Source organism: Dinoponera quadriceps, unplaced genomic scaffold (assembly GCF_001313825.1).
Source record: "Dinoponera quadriceps isolate SergipeBrazil2010 unplaced genomic scaffold, ASM131382v1 scaffold37, whole genome shotgun sequence".
Classification (NCBI taxonomy): Eukaryota; Metazoa; Arthropoda; class Insecta; order Hymenoptera; family Formicidae; genus Dinoponera; species Dinoponera quadriceps.
In genome coordinates, this window is record NW_014554446.1 from 1,523,075 (window position 1) to 1,545,719 (window position 22,645).

Below are 22,645 nucleotides of genomic sequence, written 5' to 3' on the forward strand. Positions count from 1 at the left end.
CAAAATTCTATTTACTACTATATTGGAGTTTACATTGATACAGGGCTTTCCAAGTCTCCAGTATGTTCTCAAATAAGTGAGATCAATCTTGACTCTTATATTTTCAGCAAGATTGTAGGAAATTACAAAACTATTTGGATACTATGTTTATGTTTAACATAGTTATTATAGAAGTAAATATGTGTTATTACTTTTCTAAATGATTAAGTTTTATCACAATCCAAAGTAAATATTTATCTCTTGTTATGATTTGATCATATTTCAGCTAAACATAATTCAAATTATTTCCTAAATAGAAACTAGATAGATCCTCCTAAATAGATCATGTTAAATCCTGCTGGATTTTCTCCAGCAGCATTTCTATCCTGCCCTTCATGACAGGTTGTCCTTTTTTGGTTTTTTTCGATAGCGCCTTGAAAGCACGTATTTTCTTCTCTTTATATTTCTTCGCGGCTTCTTGTTTGGCTTTTACACGAGTAGCTTCTTCTTGCCCTCTTGTCCTCTTTTCTTCTTCCATTCTATTCTTATACTCTTGTACAGATTTGTGCAAAGGACTGTTCTTCATTGAGTTACTACTTTCAAAATATAAATACACTCAATAGAAATAGAAATATAAAAGAACATAAACATATTTAACAGAGATTAGGATCGATAGCAAAAAATCTAGCCTGTATTAATCCTTCATATACCTTGTCTCATCTGCATTCTTTGATGTATCGCTTGAATTTATTGACATTTGCGCGGAATTCTGCTGATTTCTCTTGAGTTCCTTGTGAAATTCACGCAATATAGCCTTTTTTCTTCTTTCTTCCCATTGATTGACTAATGCAAAAAAAATATACGTGCTGAATAAACGATAAATCTAAACTAACATAACCTAATTTAAATGATGCATATGCAACTGGTAGACTTACTTTTATATTTATTGCTGTACTTTTGCAACCTATATTTTTTTTTATCGAACGTCTTCTCATTTCGCTTTTCCGTCTTTTTTTCTTCACCTCCCTTCTTTCGGCGATCCTTGTTTTCAATATTTTTCGTATCACGCTTCATGGTGACGTCCAATTACAGAACGAAAATATGTGCCGTCTCTCAACATCAATTTTTAGCAATGGTATCGCCATCTTCCTACTCGCATTTCTCTACCGCCATCTATATTGAATATAAAACACTTCGTTACACTACTGGATCGGTAACGGGAGTTTTATAATTCTATATTTTATAACGAAATATCGATCGAACAAAATATCGCACGGAAGAAAACAAATGCTCATTTCTATAGTTATGATAATTACATCTCTGAATTTTTTGTGTTATATTACTTATTCAAGTCGCATGGATCTCAACGAAACGATTGTTTACAAGTTCGTCGAGTACATCGCGCAATTTTCAGTTAATTAATTTTACTACATATTATCGATATGCACACAATCACATCCGTTTATCCGGAGTTGTCGCAGGCGACAACGGAAATAATGCGTTTGCGCGCAGAAGCGAAGCGTCGGAATCCTACAAAAGGGCAGCAATTGCACAATCAATTATTTATTCACGGCCACCTGTCATCGCGTTACGTACAGATCTATTCGCGGCAGTGACATTGGTCGATCGACAGCGTTGATTTATTTGGCGTGGGTCGGCGTGAGCGATTCGCGCGCTAGATCGATAAATAAATAATTATTTCGTCGGTCAATTTTGGCCTATTCGTTTCCTCTTGATGGATCCGTCTTTCGCGGAGATCGTGCGCTGCTCTTTCTTTCCTCCTGCTCGCGACGCGAAGAGCGTTAATATTTCGTTAAGATTATACATCTCGCGTCGCGACATCCGCCGTCGCCAGCTAAATTGAATTTCTCTCTTTGCATACGGCGAGACTACCGGGCTGCATTTATAAGAGATTCGACAATTATTCATAGCCCGGTATGTGCCGAGGAAAACAAGCAAACTCACGTCGCCGAAAAGATAGTAGCTCTTCGGCATGCGCTACCCGACTATTATTAGCTGACAAAATCCGAGACGGGCATAGGTATCCGAGGCCAGATTCGTCCGAAGGAATCCTCCGTTCAATTTCCTTCGACCGTCGTCTTTCGACTCGCGCGATTCAATGTCGAGGATATGCCGACAGACGCGAATCACGAGCTCGAACGAGCTTCCGCCCTCGCGTCATTGCGAAATCGTATGAGATAATGAGGAACGAAACGAAACGCTTGCGTGGTTTGTCTTAGATCCTTGATTAATAATATCGATAGTTACGCAAACCCTTTCCTTAGAAGGAATCGTTGGACCAACTGTAGCTCGTTATATTCACGGTCTTATAAAACATAATTTCTAGGAGATTACTTTAATTAATTTACAAGGTTGGAAAAGTTATTTCTTTTTTTGTTTTTTTTTTTTTTTTTTAAGTAACTCGTTACCATTATAGTATCAAACTTGAAGTCGCTCGTTGAGCGAGATCAGTGCCACCTGCTTTCTTACGCGGCCCGAACCTACCCCATCCCCAAGTTGTCCAATGGGCTATAGGGTCATTGTCCTTCTCACTCACTCGAGCTGCCCCTGATGTGAACATGTGCATGCCTATGTTCGACCACGCGGGCATTAACAGTTTGCTTTACGAAATATTGTAATTAATATCTCAGCAACGCTACGACGATGCGGCTTCCACGAATCTTAGTTATTTTAACTTCAGATTTCGAACCGTATCGCCGATAACTCGATTATACTTCGTTCAACATTAGTTTGATATCACGCGAGATCCGTGGCACGTTTTAAGCACCTTGATCGTTACTTTCGCATTGTGACGCGCATTTAATTAGCTCGCGCGTCGAAACCGGTACTCCTGTACAAGTACGGGAATGATCGATCAAAAAGCCACGATAATGCACGGGGAACTTTATCTTCGATCCATATTAGGCACTGTTGTGACGCCTTTTATCGATCCCCGTCGCGAAACCCCCACAGAGATGACGTCATACAGCCCGTCGAGTATCCCCACACGGTGGCTGCCGTGGACGTTACAGAGACGAGAGAGGAAGTCGAGTGTTTCGTGCTGAATCTCGTCGCGCTCCCATCCGAGTGCTTCGACATTGACACACTTCGACGTTAACCTCGACGATCGAGAGAGATGAGCATTTGATTTCTTTTTTTCGCTGGGTAAACACGCGTTTTGCAACGCGTATGTGTGATGCGCAGGATGTACTCTTCCATCCTCTCTAGTACGATCTTGAGTCCGCTTCCTCTCAGCCGAGCCAAGTTTAGTACTAGCGAGTGCATCTGTCGCGTTCTCCTGATTCACTTTAGAACTCGACGTGAGGAGACTTTCCGACAGTGCTGATTCGCGTATCCTTGACGAAGGCGAGCGCCAGGACTGCATGCGTGCGAGGAAGGAAGCGTCGTGACGTGTCGCTCCATTCAGTCGAGCGCCTCTCATGACGGTGCGAAGTGTCGAAATAGCGTCGACGTCATTCGCCACTCGTCTCGATACCGTAAAAGAATTCTCTCTTCTTCTCTCTCTCTCTCTCTCTGTCGTGACGACGTAAACATTCTTTTAACGTGCTCGACTTGCTGACGCGAGGCTACTGCCAATTTTTCGCGGACGCACATGAATTGCACAGCGCGTTCTCGCATCTGTTGACATTACGAGTTTATAATTGGCTCGTAACCATAGCCCTCGTGATTGGTCGTGAGCCTCGTTTGTCCGACAAAAATTGCGGAACAATATTACTTAATCAAAGAGTGGGAATCAGACGGCCGTAATTGGCGACAGCGATGCGTCGGATCCGTTTGTGAAACAGGATTGCTTTCGCCATGACGATGATTTCCTTCATGTCGTTCCTAGGGGAAATTTTTTTATTTGACATTAATTGGAGACCCTTTGGAGTTTTACTTGACATTAATTTTTTTTTTTGAGTTTTTACTTGACATTAATTTAAGTTTCTTTCGAAAGATCATCGCGATGTCCTCGTCCTCCTCTCTCGATCTTCCGCTGTCCGTTATTGACTTCCACGAGACCTTTTAATTCGGCGTGCAGTCTAATTAATCAATCAGCACCGTAAAAATCGTATCATCCGTCATTGTAACTCGTTAAAGGCCTTACGTCATCGCGAACCCTTTTATTCGCGGCTTACGTTTTCTGAGCGCTGAGCGCTCGTTCTCCGACGCGACGCGTAACGTAACGTAAAAGTCCGGTTTTAAAGATATAGTAGGAGTTTCCCTCGCGAAGGAATTATAGGAAGAGTACCGTACGAAATAAGCTTCTTAATCCTGAAATACGGCAACCGACTCATGAGTATGTCGCGCCGACAAGTAAATTTTTCCGCGTGCCATCGGTCGCGCTATTTTCGTCTCTCCTTTAAAATCTGCGAATGCAAATAATTATGGTCGGATCGCGCGCGTAGGAATTTACGAGATTGTTCCTTCGCGGGGGTCGTACATAAGGAAACGATCGCGCAAGTTTATTAGTCATGCTCTCTCTCTCTCTCTCTCGCGCGCGCGCACGCCGACAACGATGATTCGTTTTGTGTGACGTTCCGACAGCGCGTTTCGCCCACGCGCAATCTTTATATGAACAAATTCTAAGAGACAGGTCCCATTTTCGCGCGGTGCGTTATTCGTACAGAAATAGATCGCGTGCGGAACGTTCTGGAAAGTCGACTCATTGATCTCGATAAAGATTTTCACAACAACAGAAGAAGCGATCTTCCCGAGGAAAACGAAGAATCCGACGGAACGCGAAATGAACCCCCCCCCCCCCAACGCACATGAATGGTTTCTTTTTTAACGAAACGCGGCCTGATTCGTCGATTGTTAATGCGCGTTGTTAAGCCGGCTCCGCACGACGCGGGAATTGATCGGGAATTATATTGATTACCTGTGTTATAATATATTATTTATTGTTACATTACATTTGTTATTTATGTTACATTCGTCCAACATACGCGATCAATATAACTGTCTACGTTCGCCGTGGAACCGGCTTAACTCGAACTCGATTAAACAGGCCAGACGGTTTTAGGCGCGATAAAAATTCATATTTCCTCTTTCAACCTCCGGGGAACGAAATTACGGTAAATTCCCGTCGAAGTAGGCGTCCGTAAATGGCAAAGTGGGCGCGACGCGCTCCTCCATCTCTCTCTCCTTTCTTTCCCTCTCACCCACGCTTTTTCAACAGCAGCGCGGCTTCCTCAATTCGTCCGCGTATTAATTTCTCGCTAACGACATTCCCGCTTTCGGCGATCGACGCGTCTAATTAGGGCCCCAGGTCACCGTCGTCGTTCGTCCGGGGAACGTGTGTCAAACTTCGCGAACGTCCGCTCCGCGACGACCGCGTGCGCGGCCCGCGAAGTTCGCCGAGCGCGGCCGAACTCCCACGAGCGGCACCGCCGGCGTCGCCAGCTATTTAAAGGGCAGCCGGCGAGCCGCGCTCATTCCTTAGGCGGGACTCGGAGCGAGACACGTGCGTTCAATACCGAGTTATTATTCGCGATCGAATCGTGCACGACGAAGACGCGAGTACACCTGGTTGAGTGGTTGAGTGAAGAGAGAGAGAGAAAGAGAGAGACTCATACACACACTCGAGTGCATACACGCGGGAGGAAACATGGCCGACAGTGGTATCAAGCGCAACATTCCGATCAAGCTCGGTGACTTCAGCGTGATCGACACCGAGTTCTCCAACATACGCGAGCGCTTCGACGCCGAGATGAGAAAGATGGAGGACGAGATGTCGCGGTTCCGCAGCGAGCTGATGAACCGCGAGAGCAACAATTTCTTCAAGAGCACCACCAGGTACGCGTGAAAGAGAGAGAGTACCCCTCGCGAAATGCCCGAACCTGAGAGACTCCCCGGATGCGACGCCGGTTGTTCTTCTCGCTCTCGCGTTTTCTCTCGCGTGCGTCTCCTGCGGACTCTTATATTTCGGATATCTCGCGTGATATCTCGTTCGGTTTCCGGCAATTTTGCACGGTGATTGCGACATCGTCGTATTTAGGTGGCCCGGCATTTATTTACATCGACACCCGGGTGTTATGTGGTGTTTACGTACGCGATGCCGGTAGCGGTATATGTCGTACACACGCGTATCGAGACGCCCCGCTTCTTCACCTCTCGGTAAATCGTCGAAAAACGTGTGTTTTTATCATCCGTTTGTATATCCGTCGTGTACGTATCGCGACATTGGAGAGAGAAAAAGCATCCCACGAGACCCGTCGTAGGTCACGACACAATTGACATTGAAAATATATTGATCTCTTGCCGCTTGGAAAATACATAGCGACACGACGCGAGAAAAGATCAGAGAGAACTCGAGAGCGAGTCTTCTGATATTCCTATGTTGAACTTTTCAGTTCGGCCGATCGCAGCGCGACAAGTTTTATATTTTATTTGCACTTTGCCCTCGACGCACTTAAAGACTTCGTTTTCGAAAACGATACGAATTGATGCGGTGTTGAAGTTACACGCGATCGAGGATCGTCGAACCGACGATCGTCGACGATCACCGAAAGATCGCGTCCTACATTGTATCATATATTCGTTTATTTATTTATTAAAAAAAAAAATTGAGTGCGCAGTGAAAAGTCTTTCTCACACATTGCAAATCTTCAATCGCCAATCGACGAAATATCGATCGTTGGTGAGGTCAGTCACGAAAAAGGTTGCAACACTTCTTTTCAGTGAGTATCGCATCTCATATCCAATAGAAAAATGTATCTTCCGGAAATTACCGGAAAAACAAATTCTATTAGACAACGGGATGCGTTCCGAAACTTATACAAAAAAATGTTGCAAACTTCCTGTAACTGTGTATCTCGAGTATCAATTCAGTTCGACAATCGAGTCATGTAATTGAACAGGAGATTACTCTTCCACTGATCGATCGCACGCGTTATCATGGAGACATATTTCTATATGAAACGCGAAAGAACCGGGTGATATCATTTGCATACAAATCACCTCTCACCAAAGAGAACACGATCGCGATTAGTCCTCCCGTCGCCATCGTCGTATCGGCTCACTGAAAATCTGCAAATACTGTCTCAGCTAAGTCCGCCGGTTTTTCAATCGACAGCGCGACTTAGCGACTGTTGTTGACTAATCGAGAATTTTCCATCAATACCGTCGTTTCGCGCATTTCGTCGTGTCGTACCTGCTATTTATAGAGATTCCGTCATTACATTCGCAGACCAGAAGCCCCCCTCTAGCGTGGTCGGTGTGTCGAGCGCGCGAACGAAGCCGCCGAGAACGCAGCGGATAATCTCTCGGGGCATGTGTGTGTGTGTGTATCTGAAATTTGCATACGCATACGGAACGCGGTCGAGCTGTGCACAGTTTCATCCTACAGAATCTCTCAATTCTTGGCGGCGAAAGTGTCGCGCACACACACACACACACACCCCGCGGGAGAATTAATTAACGTCCGTATAGAAATTTGTCAGATGATTTTTTCAGGTACAGCATAGATTCCGATTAAAATATCCAAAGTTCTTAGAATGTGTGTTCGCGCGAATTTGCAGTGCGCCTCGCTGCGCTCACGTCCGTATCTTTGCGCGAAACTCGCGATATTCTCGTGTTTTTTAATTTGTTACTTCCTGCGAAACGACGCTATTTTCCACGGCAACGTCTGCGACAGCGATTTCGCTTTTTTATTTCACGTTCGCTCGCGACCGTTCACGGATCTGCGGTCAGGGACGGGGAAACGCGCATTGAATTTCGCACGGTATAAATAGCGATTAACATTGTCGCGTGATGGCATTCGCGTTTCGAATCGTTCGCATATTTCAAATGCATTTCTGCGGGAAATGCGCTCGCGGAATTACAAGCGCGGCAGTTTGTTACGCAATTATGTTGAACGCGTCTCGTTGGATGACACCGCAGCGCCGGCCGCGTTCACTGCGCGTTTCCGCGCACGCTGATGTACGCACAAGTCGCACTTTCTGAACTCGACTCCGCTGCGCTGTGAAATATCTCGTTCGAAAACACAATAAAAAAACCGTGAGAGAGAGAGAGAGAGAGAGAAATCGTCCCAACGAGACTCTTTCTCACTTACCTCGGAGAGAATTCTCGTTAATTAATTAAAAAGTGAACTCGACGAACGCATATATATCGCACACGTTGATTTATATGAAGAACATGAAGCAGCATATCCATCTCTCGCTCTAATACCCGTGTAAAAAATTCCGTGGGATCTAATTGAGATCCAGTCCAATTTTTCAGATTAATTATGAATTCTAGCTTGGAAATCTACGCAGGTTAGAAGTGTAATTTCAAACATACGATCCTAAATGCGAAACGGATCCAACTTAGTCACCTCTAACGTTTGTCCAAAAATTTTTTCTGGTTTAAAATTTACACACGACGATTGAGCAAAGTATACGAATTTAAGTATTACACTTTACAAGTACGCACACAAGTTACATGCGCCTTGTTGAATATATTATAACATTAAAAATATGTTATCCGGTTATTAAGCTCCTAATCTGATATTCGGTCAGTGTCGATTCTGGCGATGACAATCGCATCGCGGGGAAAAGACTTGATATGTTTGGGAAAGAGGATGGGATTCAGAATTGATATCGTAGTGAGACAGTTAATTTTAGAAAAATTGTCGCTATTCTAACGAGAATCGATGCTGCGTATAGGAAAATCTGGGAAAATATTTATGCAGGTGAAACAAATGTTCTCTCTTCTTTTTTCTTTCGAAATTGCATCATCATCATCATCCGCTCCGCCGGAGGTGCGAATTATGCGAATCGCGATCGGCGCGCGTATGAGAACAAATTAACATCGACTTCCCCGGTGTTTTCGCGCTCCTCGAGATCTACCAGACACACTTCCGAATGCGCAGCGTTCAAACGAGAAATGCAGTTTTACGTTGCATCAAATTATCATTACGTCAACGCGGCCTTGACATTGACGCGCGCGAGATCACGATCGGCCGCCCCACTACCGGGCTCTGTCTGGATCAAGCACTAAATCGTGCCATAGGAAAGGTGAGGAGCTTGCAGGGATCCTGCGGGCAATTTTACGCAGTAATTTTTGCGACATCGCGGCAGCCGCATCGCCGCGTTCGAAAGCGATCCGTGCTCGCTCGCTCGTCGATAGTGTCGATTCGTTCTCAGCCAGCCGAGCATCGTCGACGCGATGATCCTGGACGAAGATCTCTATCCACCCAGGCACAAAACGGTGATCAAATGCCGGTACGTTGCATCGCTTGTGAACTCGCGCCGTTCCTCGCTCAATTGTCGCTCGATCGCATAACTACATGTCGAATCACAGGGTGTTCAATCACTCACAGCAATGAACGATATTCGTCACGCGACTAATCGAATTTTCCCCGCTTTCCGATTCATTCCGTGTTTCCGGATTAGTGACACGGTTGATTAGGAACACGTTCTTTAAGTGTTTAACTCGATCTAACACGCCGATTAAATTAGCCGCGGGCGCGATTAGCGGCCCGATGTCGCGATATATTTGTCACAATGCGACCCGGACGGAATTGCTTCTCATGAGATCGGAAAAAGAATTAGTATCAACTTCAAAACATATTCTCATATATAAACGAGAATATATAGTATTTCTCGCTTGTGTGTGAAAATCTGATTCTTGATGCACTAATCTTTTCGCCACGTATCGAGATTTTTCTATCGAAGAAGCGGAAACGTTGTCCGACGGGTCTATAAATAAGCGTTATGCCAAGCAGGTGCTCGATATCGATCGAGCATTCTTGATGGATCGCCCCGCTCTTCTACGTGGGAGGTGAGTATGGACCATTACGAAGCCCGAATCATCACGCGCTCCTGACGTAATGCTCGCGTTCAGGGACGGTTACTGCAAATAGACAAGTGTGTACGGTTCATCATGCAGAGTGGCGAGCCTTCAGCGCGAACATTCTTCAGCGCGCAGTTCTTAGCTACGTCGAAGCTGTCTAATACGGAGGAAGATGTACGGCTGTTGACTCTCGAAGCGCTTGTCCGGACAGTCCCGTTTTCTTCGGCGCGGTAACGAGTTACACTTCACGCTTTCGCGTCTTTTCTCGTGTGACTCAATATAATTATATCGTTGATCCGCATCGCGATAAAAGAGAATTACCTTGAGAAAATCTGCCAAATCGTTCCTGAAAGCCGAATATATCTCGCCGGAATGTTTTTTTTTTTATCTCCCAATCGGAGACTCTCGGTAGTGAAATATATATTCATCGATAAGACGCCGATAACAGTTCTGCAAATTTAATTGTTGTTGTTGTTATACTCAACTCGTAGATATTCGTTCTGATTTATGAGTCATATGCTTGACTCATCTATGTACAGGAAAAAAAAAATTAATCCTAAATCAAGATGCCGATATCTTTCGCCCTCGTTGCTTTCGTTTTAAAAACGGATGCGGAAGGTAGTTTCACGCGGGTTCGATCTCGTTCGAAAGCGTTCTTGCGAATAGATAGACGTTTTCGTACAGGTAGGCTTTCCGACGGCGCGTCTTGATTCGAGCAGCAACAGGAAATTGCCTCTTACAGGCAGAGCGTAGCTCGTTACGCGACTTGGGCGAACTATGCTGAACTTTACGTTCAAACTTTCGCAGACAACTGACGTACCCCGTCTGGCAATCACGATCTCTCGCGATCGAAGGCTCTGAGCAGCCGCGATGCGTGCTGAAAGGAGATTAACTCGCTTTCGCACACCTTCCGACATACGCGCACGCTTTCGTTCCGAAGCACAACTGATCGTCTTTCTGTTATACAATTTCGACAACGCACTTGTGTGCTGAATCACTGAACGATTCGTTGACCCCAGTCGTCTGTTAGTATCGATTCCGCAGAAAAGACGCACGTAGCTCTACGATTATCTCGATATCATCAATCGGTTGAATATGATTATATTATATTATTTACTGTTATATTGACTGTCGGTTATTCAGCTAAATGCATTTCGACAGCTTGACAAAACTATGTAACCGTACATATTCGTGTTCAATTATTAACGTAAAACCATTACAAATGACAAATTACTGATTTGACAGATCGTTCCTGCCTCTTCGAATAATCAAGAAATGATAGATCAGTCGAGATTAGAAAATTCCAATGACCTAGTTATATATCGCATGTTAAAGCTATTCTGCTGGTTACTGTACGTCGCGGTTTGGAGTTCCGTTATTATACAGAGATCTTCGCGTTTATCGTACTAATTTTCTCGAAATACTCACCACTTTGCATGCGCGCTCGACAAACTGTCGTTTCATCTCTCGTTTCTGCGGCAAAATCGACGAGCGACGTACACGCGAATATCTCAATTAAACATGGCCCCCTGACCGTCGAGTTATTAATAAATGACAGATATTAGGTAAATTCTTTTACCTAATATTTCCTTCTACGGTCATATATCTCACCTCTACATTATATTCTATCGTGCTAAATATGGAAACAAGCTGGTTACTTAATCGTTCTGTTTGTATCGAGGAGAGATAATGTTAGCTTACGTCAACGCGTTATATAAATATGATGAAAATGTCCGCCTGTATTTAGATAATCTTTTTTAACAGTGATGCCCCAAAATTCATTGATGTCCCTTCTACACTCGATAAATTAAAATAACTTAAATAGTCGGATCGAGAGATAATGTATACAACGTACCAGCTTCGAAGCCGTATTTCTCAATTATTTCGCGACTAAATGATTCACCTCTTACAATAGATCGACAGTCAATGAAATCGCAGGTGTGGTATACAGTCGTCACGTCAGCGCGAGATTGTAAAGTATTGCAACTGAATTAGAAACTACCACTCCGCCGTGACCCGCGTTTGGCGTTTGGCCTTTCCACTCCGACGACGACGCCAGGTTCTGTAAGATCCTGCTTGCTATGGTTGACCTCCCTCGATTTCACGAGACTGGATCCGACCTTTCTCTTGTCTGCCATAATTGTTCTCTGCCGCATTCATTCCCACACAGCTCTCCTGCGCGCTTTTACTAGACGCCTGTCTCGCGTTAGCAGACGCCTCGAAATATTCAAATCGTTTTTCTTCGATCTAAGTTCGATTGAGATCCGACGAACTCCTCTCTCTCTCTCTCTTTTGAGAAAATGCAAAGTTGCAGCTAGTCGCTGCAACCGTCCCGCGATAATTCCGTCGGAACATCGCGTGATAGCCGATGGAAACGTCTCTATTGCGTCGTCTGTTCATTCGGTAACGACACGCGGCGGTCGCTTCTTCGTTCGGTATCTACGCGTACGAAAGAAATAAAACGCGGAAAACGGTTGTTACTACCGCTAAACACGTTATATCGCGTGACGGGATACATGACATTTTGTTCTTAGAATCGTTTCACTGTTACAGAATTTATTCGGCCGACCCCATCGTGAAACTCTCATGAATGTCGTGCGCAACGTCGTTACGATCCCCTTCTGAGAGCAATATCCTTCGAGTTCGTATTACGTCAAGCATAAAAGACAATCGCCGCTCTTATAAGAACGAGAAAACACTTCGATCAAGATATCTAAGCTTATAAACAAATTTGAAAAATTTTTAATGTTTTCGATTTATGTACAGCCACGGGGAAAAATAATTTTGCTGTTGCAGCGAAACCATTGTTGCGACAGCGATAAAATTTAGTTAGCATAACCAAATTGGCAAATTATTTATAATTAAAACAGAAATGGTTTTGTGGCTGGGATAGAAAATGTTCTGCCGAGTGAATTTGTCCTTAGGACACGTTAATTTGTCGTTAGAATAAAATAGTGTTTTCGTACATTTATTACTTTGTTCTTACGGCAAAATAATCCGGCGAATGGCAGTTAGTATTCTTAACAATTCTCGTTTCGCTGTCCGCATAGTAACTGACAGATTTTGCTGCGACAGCATGAAATTTGCTGCGCCAGCAAATTATTTTCTTCCGTGAATCAAGAGAAGTTTTAAAGGCTCTTGCGAAATTCTCTCAACTCATCCGTCGCTACGCGTCTTTTGAATACGCACGTGTAAACAGTCGTATCGTAGAGAAAAAAGGAACCATAAAAAGAGCGGGCCCTCATTAGTTACCAATGACAGGTGTACGCACCTGGCGCGAGTATAGGCACTTGAAATCTTTTGCGAAACTCGCGCAAGTAATCGCGGAACTGTACATAAGATTGCAAGATGATTGAGCGATGGACTCGTCTTACGGCTAAATCGAAGTGAAACAAATTCCGAGAACTAGTTGAGGCAACGTGGACGATAAAACGTGACTCGGGAGAGAATCACGTTCGTCCTCACTGGCAAGTAGAGCTGCGACGATGTAATTGCGTACTAGCATCTTTCTTGGCGATGGCGGGTTGACGACCTCTCCTTCTCGAAGACCGAGGACTTCCGGTTATCGGTTATCGTGATATCTTCGGCTCGTTATTTCGCGCACAGCTGCAAAGCCCGTTCTTATCCACGTGCAGATAAACGCGCCTACGATCGATCGGTCACGAGGCCTCCTCGGGGACTGTCGTCAATAAGTTTAACGTTGATTATCAGCGCTAATTAGCGTAGCGATTGCGGTCCGCGGCGAAAGGTCACCCAGATAAGTGCAGGTACTCATTCGAGAAGTTTCGTTTTCGCGCGAGGTGATTCATACGAATTAATTCCAGAAATCCATAATAAGACTCACATACTTATATATATTTGTCGAGTGCGCTTCATTAGTTTTTTTTTTAATTTGTACGATAATAATTTGTACACAGCTTTTACGATTTATTTGCTGCGTGTGACGTGTGTCGATTGTCTTACCGCTTCTTGTACATCGTTTTTTGTTTTGAGGCGAACTTGGCTGGTGTCGCGAGGCGCACACTTTAAATTCGCGACAGACGTTACAGTATTTATTTACTCCAACGCATATACGCGAGACGAGACTTTTATCGAGTAAGAGTTTAACGCTTATAATTTCTACGGTTTATTTTGGTAATTTTATATTTTACTTCCCCCTCCCTCTCCTCTTCAAATTATACACAAAGTGTGGCGAACGTGGGTGCGCGATGATGAGTGATAAATCTTGCGTTTCTTTGGAAGGACCACATTCGCAACATTTCACAACGAATCAAACTACAAATTACAATGTTCCAAGTGAGAGTATATAAGTAGAATTTCCACTAAATTTTAAGAAAGGAAGAGATTTGGACAATGATACCTCGCTTGGAACGTCGCTCGCTCCTTGTTTCTTGGCACGACGGAATTTACCGCTCTCCAAGATCAAGCATGCTTAATATCAATCTATCGATAAAACACGCAACTTGATGTACAATTTCAAAAAGCGGATTTTCCCTATCAGAGTTCGATATTGAAAAGTCAAGGTGATAACATGAATGATTACAAAGGACATGATCGATAACAACTCGACCGAGGGCGGGTTTCACCAACGATTAGCGGAACAAATGGACTCCGAACAGTTATTTGTCAGCCGGATGATCCCTTTAACGACATAAAGAAGAACATTTTTAAACAATACTGTCGATTTTTTCGCACGGTTGGCCGAGTTCAATGTATGATTTGTAAATTCAACGATTTATCCGTCGGCAGAAATATTTTCTGACGAAAATCGGGGATGGCGAGAAGGAATTGTTTGTCGTTGGCGAAACCGAGGAGCTTAAAAGCGATCTAGCTGACGAATGACTGGTCGTCGCTGATGAAACCTTAGCTCAAGGAGCTGAGATTGATCTCGCGAAATGGAGTGAAAGTCGTGTCGCCAAGAAACAGAAGCGAGTTTGATGTGAATGAGAGAGAGAGAGAGAGAGCACGGACAACGTTGAAAGTCCGGACGACTCTATACACGCTAAAGTTAACCGACAATAATAACAACAACAACCCCTCTTCCTGCGCTCGACTCTACCGTCTCGCCTGTACCGATTGGCTCTCTGCATTGGCACGTTGGTGACTAACTATGAAGTCGGCATCATACGAGCACCAGCGAGCACCGTACGTCGACGACCTCGAAGACCGAAGGTTGGGACAAGGTCGACCCTGCAGCACCGCCAAAGCGGTCCGCGTTCGACAGCTTCAAAAGGTGACGCTATCGTAGAAAAAAAAAAAATAAAGAAAAAAAGAAAATGCAAACAAAAGAAAAAAAAAAACAGATCAAACGAAAGTAGGAAAGCACGAGGTCAACCACGAATCGATCGATGTTGACGGCGACAAGATCGATAGGATCGGAGAATGTCGTCACGGGGGGCACGCACACACTTCTCCCCGATTTCGTAACGTTCGCTATTTCGCAAAAGCTTGCCGGAGAACCAAGTAGCTCAGCCGACGCTTCGACCCGAAGTAGCGCTTTTAGCGAACTTAGTTCGATATTTCTTTCTCCCCCCCCCCCCCCCGCTGGAGTGTTCGTCCCCGCATTATGCTGTTTACCCTCCTCGAGTTCGTCGTGGCTTTTAACCCTTTGTAGGATGAACTCGGAGAACAAAGTTGCGTAACCGGATCGGCTCGCCGATTATTTGAACGCTAATGAATCAAACGGTGCCCGTTAAATTTGTCTGTTAAATTGATAAGACGACACGCGAGTGTGCGCAAAGCGGGTAAAGCGCTAGCGGTGAATAGTGTATCAAGTGTAGCGTTTAGCGCGTGTGATGTAACACTTTCTCTTTCTACGAAGGGTTAATCGAGTAAAGGGTAGTTGTAACTGCGTTCAAGCGAGTGCAACGAACGAACGTACGTACGTCTGCACGTCTGTCGTGACCTCGCACCCGTCGGAAACGACGATCACCGTTGCTCTCCCGACACACAATTCATACTTTATGTTCTTCGCGAGTCTTCGCGTATTCTCTAAATTTCTTCGAGCGAAATTCCACTCGACAACCAAATCACTTAAATTCGAGTTATTTACTCATATATATGAAACGAAAGTACGCTCATATATATAAATCGAAATTAATATTAATTCAAGATTCTTATTGTCATATATAAGCAAGAATAAAAAGATAAAACTTACTCTTACGTGAAGAAGTTCTATATTATTATGTTGTTATTATTTTAGAATTATTTTTATGACAATTTTGCAAAATTTATAGTATGTTAGAATTGAAAGGAAAAAAATAGTAAATAGAAAGAAAGAATCTTCAAACCGATATAATTCTTAGTTTAAAGATATCGTTCTGTTTATCTAATATGTTTTCCTCTCAATTCATGAAAATTAATCTTGAATAACATGAATATATTTTTAGTCGAATTATACGGAATTTCTTGTAAGAGCAAGTTTAAGTGAAATTTCATTACAAGGAATTTAGAAGGATAGATCAATGTTTGCGTGTAGTGGACGAGGTAACACTTTTAACCTGCTCGAGTTAACGCCAGAAAGGCTTAGGCGAGTATTTTAATCGCGAACTAAAATTTGTTCAGATACGAATGATACCCATATGTCATGATATGCGTATTTTTTGGTCACTACGATAAAACCGTGCGCTTTTATTGCTTCTGCTTACACTGAGAGAAGAAATATATAAAAAATAAAAAATATTTATTCGATGGGAGTACTAATAATATATTTAGTTATACCAATATATATATTTTTTTACTTTGAGAAAAATTTATTTTTAAATGAAAAAGATATATATTCTCTTAAATCTATAGCTGTCTGTGAAAGCAATTGTTTATTTTATTTTGTTTAAATAAAGAAATTTAGATTTAAATAAATATATCATTAATACCTCCCGAATAAGTATTTTCTATTTTTTTTAGATATTTTTCTTTCTCAGTGTATTATTGTGATCTCACAATTTCGTGGTTCTAGCGGCACGATGTTTTCACGGCAACCGCGTAGAACATCTGCGGCTTAGTTATTTCAACGCGTCGCCGGCCTTCACGGTGTTAACGTTTGTTTAGTGCACGATTTTCAATCAATGTCGGTTTGTGCGTGTATTTACTTCCTGTCCGTCGCATTGTGGTCACCGTAGGTAAGGCTTGAGTGTCGCACTTGGCGTAGCGTAGCCGGCAGGTTTCACGTCTATTGTCACAGCTCACAACGTGCGCCGCTCATCACACCGTTATCAATGTGCTCGACGTCTCTCGCTCCGTTCATTTCGATCTTATCGTGCGCGCGCGCGCGCGCGCGCGAATGAGCAACTACCGTCCGCGATAACCGGAATTTCATTTTCAATTTACAGCACCACCACGCAACAGACCACTCAGAACAGCAGTTCCCTGAGTCCTCAACATGACGCTCATACTTGGCTGGACGGCCTCAACAGCCCCCTCATTCAAGACGAGGGCGACAGCAAGATGTTGAAGCTGCGCTTTGACGTTTCGCAGTACACGCCTGAGGAGATCGTCGTGAAGACCGTGGACAACAAGCTACTGGTGAGTGAAATATTTCCGCTGCTAAAACTGCTTAACTCCAGTAGCTCAAGTACTACGGTAGTCAAGGCTCTTCTTGTTCCCTCGCCGCAACCGTCTTGATCAATAACGTCAGTAGCGAGATGTCGAAATGAAAAGATGTGCCCATAAAGTGACACTTGCGATCCATCGAGCATGCCTGTAAAATATTCTGATAACTTACCTTTTATTTTAACGAGCAATAAGTAGCCATAAAATTAATGTGACAAAATTACGAGAGAATAGGAAATGCGTGTCTTATAACTTTGCAGTTATTTATCAATTATATGAAAGCAAAAGGGAAATTTTACAAATGTACTTAATCAGTCATAAATGTCCGTTTTGCGTTAACGAGGATCGCACGCTCGGTTGAAGATTCAATGCGTGTGATAAATTTACAATTCCATTATAAATAAAAATGTTATGGAGGTGCTCGCACGCGATCATCAGTAACCGATGTCTACGTGCAAACGTGTTTTCTTCGCGTGATAATTGATTGGCTTGCGCCACACATGATCACAGTGAATTATTCAGAGCACTGCCGAGTCTTTCAATTTATCGCCTCGCTCGGCGCTCCTCGCGAGCGCAGAGAACGCGCGTACTCGGCAACCCGAAATTATTACGCTTGACTCATCACCACTCACGATACGTCGGGACGGTCTCTTGCACAACTTGGCAAGATGCAAATCTGGCTCAGCTTTTTGCGCAATTGGCGAGGATTGGCGCAGCACAAAGTTGCCTACATAATACGCCGTCGTAAGCGGCAGCGTATTAACTAATTGTTCGAATCGCAGCCGTGCTTCGCCGTTAAACTTTTTGCGAAAATTAAATCCCGATTTTTTTTCAATCCTCTCGCGTACAAACCTGTTCGCCGATGAACACGAGTCGTTCATTGCCGTTTTTTTCATTTATTACGATACATCTTGCACGTTAAATCGAGACTTGAGCTCGAGATTCTCAAGTAGATACGCGAGTCAGGCTTGAAGATATTATCGTGAACCGTAACACCCCTCCCCCTGCTCCCTCCCCCATCGAGAGAAATTTGCATTTGAGAATACAGCCAGCGAAAACGTACAGGAAGCGATTGCGACGAGAAATGCACGGTGCTTCGGCGGTACTTGCGAATCTTTACGAGCTATGTAGAACGTTGTAATTGCTCCCGCGTTACGTCACTTCCTGTCGGAAGTCGGCATCGTCGAGTACACTGACCGAATTTCAGCCGGAGGCTCGTTACGAATTTCGCGGTTTCGATCGGGTTTTTTTTTATCTCAGAGACGTAAAAACGTAATTTTATTTCACCTCGAGACGCGGTCAAATAAATTTGCTGATTTTATGAAAACCCACGTCGGCCATACGGGTCTCTCCATTATGAAAACTAGAGTTTCACGCGAGTAGTCGGAGCCAGAATTCCTCGAGGAGTTTCTACGCGCGTCTTCGAGCTCCTTCTCTAACGTTCGCGCCGACCTGGACGGAAATAGCCGGCGCCGAAAATAAGTTCACGCCAGTCGTCATACCGGCGGACCGGAATAATGTTCGGCCATTGTGAACGAGGCGAAACGCAGCTCGACGTGATTACGCTTATGAATTACACAGAAGGACATCATATTTTGCGTAATCGCGAGTTCAACAATAGCAACGGAGACGACGGAATTCAATTGAGAAATTGGACACGCGCAGACCACGTTGCGGGTCGTAAGGCTGTTTTGCGACTAATGGAATTCGCACGTCTTTTAGACGCGCGGATTTTCGATTACAGTCGGGAAATAATTAATCTCCCCTGGCGATTCTATATCGCGAATGCGTGAGGTTTTCTACGAAAATAAAGCAATCGCTTCGGTTTAAATGGCGGGGAAGCGGCGAGTGTAATTACACCTGACGGCGATCATTACGTTGATGCATGATATCCTGCCTACTGATTTTGTAACAACGGATAATAATCACGATTCATTATTTTACGTCTATTTATTTTAGTAGAAAATATAATAGAGTGGAAAGAGCGAGGCGGGAAGGAGAGAAAGAGAGAGGGGGGCAGGAGATGTTCTCTCAGTCGCGAGGGGGGGGGGGGCATTGCAAAAATTCCTTCTACCGTTATGCACGCTCGGATGGCGAGGTCGTTGTACCATCGTACTCTCATTCATCGCGATGAAAGGAAGATCATCACGACGAGGAGATCCGTCGACGGAACAAGCCCGGTATTATTCTGATTTATTCGATAAACGGTCGGCCGAGTGTATCTCTCCTTCATACCCGTACAATTTCACGGCCCCTTAAAAACCATGACTGACACCATGAGGCCGGCGTATCTCGCATACCATGCGCGCACAGAGTGTTCCAAAAGTAACGCTCCTCCGATCTCCGATTTCTTCGTGTCGTGGAAGCCAGTTTTCGATCCGGCGACGATCTTGGCTCTTCACTTCGCGATTATTATTTAACGTCCGATCGGATTTTAACGAAATTTGCGGAAGGACGAAAGATTCCTCACTATATAATGCACTGAAAAGAATTGAGTAAAAAGACGATAAAAATTCAAATCGAGTTCGTTCGACTCGATTCGAGTTGTCTCGACTGATCCCTCCTCTACTTATTGACTTTTCGATCAAGATATTGCCGTTATTTTTCCAAGTGTTCCTCTTGTTATTGTTCGGTGGAAGTACACGCGAGCGTTCAAACATCCCGCACGGGATCCGCGCTTAAGATCGTTCGAACTTAAGCGCGGTGCGTTCCCGTTTTCGTGGCCGATTCGTTTCCATTTGCGTTCGTCGCAGCTCGTCTTACACTTCCTCCTCCCCCTCCTGTCTCGAAGGAGGTCGTCGGAGCATATTAACGCGTAGTTCTCGGATAAATGCCACTATCCTCTCCTATTCCCCGCTATACTCTGGAAGATTCGTGTCGCCGCCACGTGCGCAACCCAATTTTCAACGCTCGATCGGGTCTCGTTCCTTTCGCTCCGTGCGTTCGACCGCGATCCGTCGATTTCGTTCGGTAAAACTGTGCGCGCACCGGTCGTTTATTTTCGTCTCCGAGGCGCGTCTCCTTTTCTCCGTCTCTCTCCTCTCTCCGAAATCATTCGGAGGGGAACGAGAGCAGTCTTCCATAAACGGATTCGCCGGACGGAACCTGACGGCACAAAGAACTCGCGACTGCTTGCCTTATATCGTGGTCAGGGTCTGGCGAATTCAGGTCGGCCACGCACCGTGAGCAAACCTTAAAGGGCTCGACCAAGGACGACTCCTCCGAAGGACGAGCGATCCGGGGCTTGGGAATGGGACGTCGTCGATAAGACGGCGGGCCGAGAGCAGCGCGCGGTCCCGTGAGTTTTACGTGACGTCATCGCAGAAGCAACGAGGGAAGGTGTAACACCTTCGCCTCCTTTTTCGTCGCTCTCACCGTAATACACGCGAGTTTACGTCAGTCGGGTTGTTGAGTGTGCTTCAATAGCGATCTTTAATAGACGGCTCAATCGCGGATGTATTTAACGTCAGCGATTTGAACAGCTGCGGGAAATGATAGAGAATATCTGCTTGAATTTCATTCCGGACGATTTCGAGGTTTATCAAAGCATCCGTGGCAGAAAGCGTTAGATTGATCAATAGATTCATATATAGAGATTTTTACGAAAAATTCAAGATCGATTCTTTTTTTTATTTAAGGCATAACTTCAAATTTTTTTCCGATGGCTGGTCGCCGAAAAAAAAAAGATTTTATTTTATTTTTTAAATTTATTATTACTTCATTATCTTTTTATTTGTTTATTTTATTATTATTATTTCTCTCTTATTTTTAGTATTTTATTTTATATTTAATTTTCGTGGTTAATGTACATATATGTTCGTTTCAGTCTGTTTTTCTTACTTAATAATTTCGTTCACTTACTCTTTCTTTTACACTGACCAAATAAATTATCTTCCGTTAACAATTTATTTTTTACATACGTCTTTCACTTCAGCTCTGTGTATATCGCGTGCCCGTCGAGCTTCGCGTTTGTACCGGATTCGGTACAAATTTTCCCTTCGCTCTCTCTTTCTCCCTCTCGCCCTTTTCTTTTCTACACGAAGGAATATTCCGTTCCAGACATCTCGAGAGCTCATCTCGAATTACACGAGCGTTTTAATCAACTTGTAAGAGCTTCCGACTCCGTTTTACGGCCATTCGCGCGAAGGCAAAAGTGGAAGTAAGAACGTCAAAATTCGCGGTTATATTTAGCTCGTGAGTCAGAGCTGCCGGTGCCTTACGTTATTTTCGACAATCGCGGCGCCGGATTTCGGATTGTGGCTATCAAAAGATGCTGATGTTGAGAGCATCTCGTTATAAAAGTCTCTCGACGAATCGACGAGATCTCCATCGGAGAATCAACCATAATTGCGTGCCGTAAAAGTATCGTACGCTTCACAAGTCGCCTATAAATGTAATACACGTATCATAATATTTGTGCGTGCAGAAAGCTTGTGGAAACGATATGCGCATACTCAAGAGCTCAAGCTTTTCAAATATCGGAAAGTCGATTATATCGGTGGGACGATCATATCGTTATTCGCACGGTAACCCAGATTTCGCCGACGGATGTCTCTCGTGCAAATCGGGAGTGCTGATGTTTGGCAGATCGGCCGCTTCAATGATCAGTGGTTACAGCTGGTAGGATTGCGTAACGCTCGTCTCCCGTAAGACGATATTCGCCAGGAAAACTTAGATCCTGCAAAGAGTTGGGTTACCGTAGTTCGTTCGCGTTCTCGGCATCTCTTCTTTTCGCTACCCTCTCTCTCTCTCCTCTTCCTTTCTCGTTTTCTAGCACCCCCTCTCTCGCTAATACGCGAGTTCTAGGGTTACCCGTGCCGCGCTTTTTCTTCACCCTGGTGGCTTTGGTCTTTTACGGTCGACAGGATCGATATCCCGAGGAGCGTAGCGACAGAAGAATCGCGTTAGCGGATGACCACCGCGACGACGAAATCCATTTGGCCGACTCGTCGGGAAAAGAAATACCGGTGCTCGGATATCGATTCGCGTTTAAATTAACTCTTCTTCCTTGGGGGATTATTTATTCCGAGGCGGACAGAGCCAATCGATTACCGCCTTTTTTCCCCGAGTCAGCATCGAAATATATATACAGAGAAAACGGTATTACAATGAAAGAAACGTAATTACCTATTTTTCTTCCGAGCCGACGAGCCGCCGACTAGAGAGAGAACTGCCAAGGAATTAATACTTGAAAATAATGCATGGCGATATCGCGCCTTGAAATTGAATAAAACCGGGCTTGCGAGCGGTAAACAATGAGAAGGAAAACGAAAAAGACACGATACACCGGTACAAGAATGGTTAAGCATCACGAGTCAGCCTAATTTTTCACGTAACACAA

At 44.2% G+C, this 22,645-nt stretch overlaps 2 protein-coding genes across 5 annotated transcripts in view; one reads left to right on the forward strand and one right to left on the reverse strand.

The window, feature by feature from the left end:
• On the reverse strand, positions 1-9,118 carry LOC106749083 (thyroid transcription factor 1-associated protein 26 homolog). Of its 3 annotated transcripts, none has more exons than XM_014628176.1 (4): positions 6,950-9,118; positions 915-1,152; positions 690-822; positions 1-575 (listed from the first exon to the last, which is right to left on the reverse strand). In XM_014628176.1, the coding sequence occupies exons 2-4, from the start codon at positions 1,051-1,053 to the stop codon at positions 323-325; spliced, it is 525 nt and encodes a 174-aa protein (XP_014483662.1). In that variant the 5' UTR covers positions 1,054-1,152; positions 6,950-9,118; the 3' UTR covers positions 1-322. The 3 variants fall into 3 exon arrangements, with proteins under 3 accessions (XP_014483662.1, XP_014483680.1, XP_014483670.1); XM_014628184.1 differs by having other exon boundaries at positions 2-572; XM_014628194.1 differs by lacking the exon at positions 6,950-9,118 and having other exon boundaries at positions 1-572; positions 915-1,059.
• Positions 5,402-22,645, forward strand: part of LOC106749076 (alpha-crystallin A chain) — a 20,553-nt gene continuing 3,309 nt past the window's right edge. The window contains exons 1-3 of one of the 2 annotated variants that reach the window (XM_014628163.1): positions 5,402-5,778; positions 14,873-14,989; positions 17,085-17,277. In XM_014628163.1, the coding sequence (XP_014483649.1) occupies positions 5,591-5,778; positions 14,873-14,989; positions 17,085-17,277 (498 nt within the window). In that variant the 5' untranslated portion in view covers positions 5,402-5,590. The remainder of the gene's footprint in view (positions 5,779-14,872; positions 14,990-17,084; positions 17,278-22,645) is intronic. The other variant, XM_014628154.1, reaches the window with a different exon arrangement.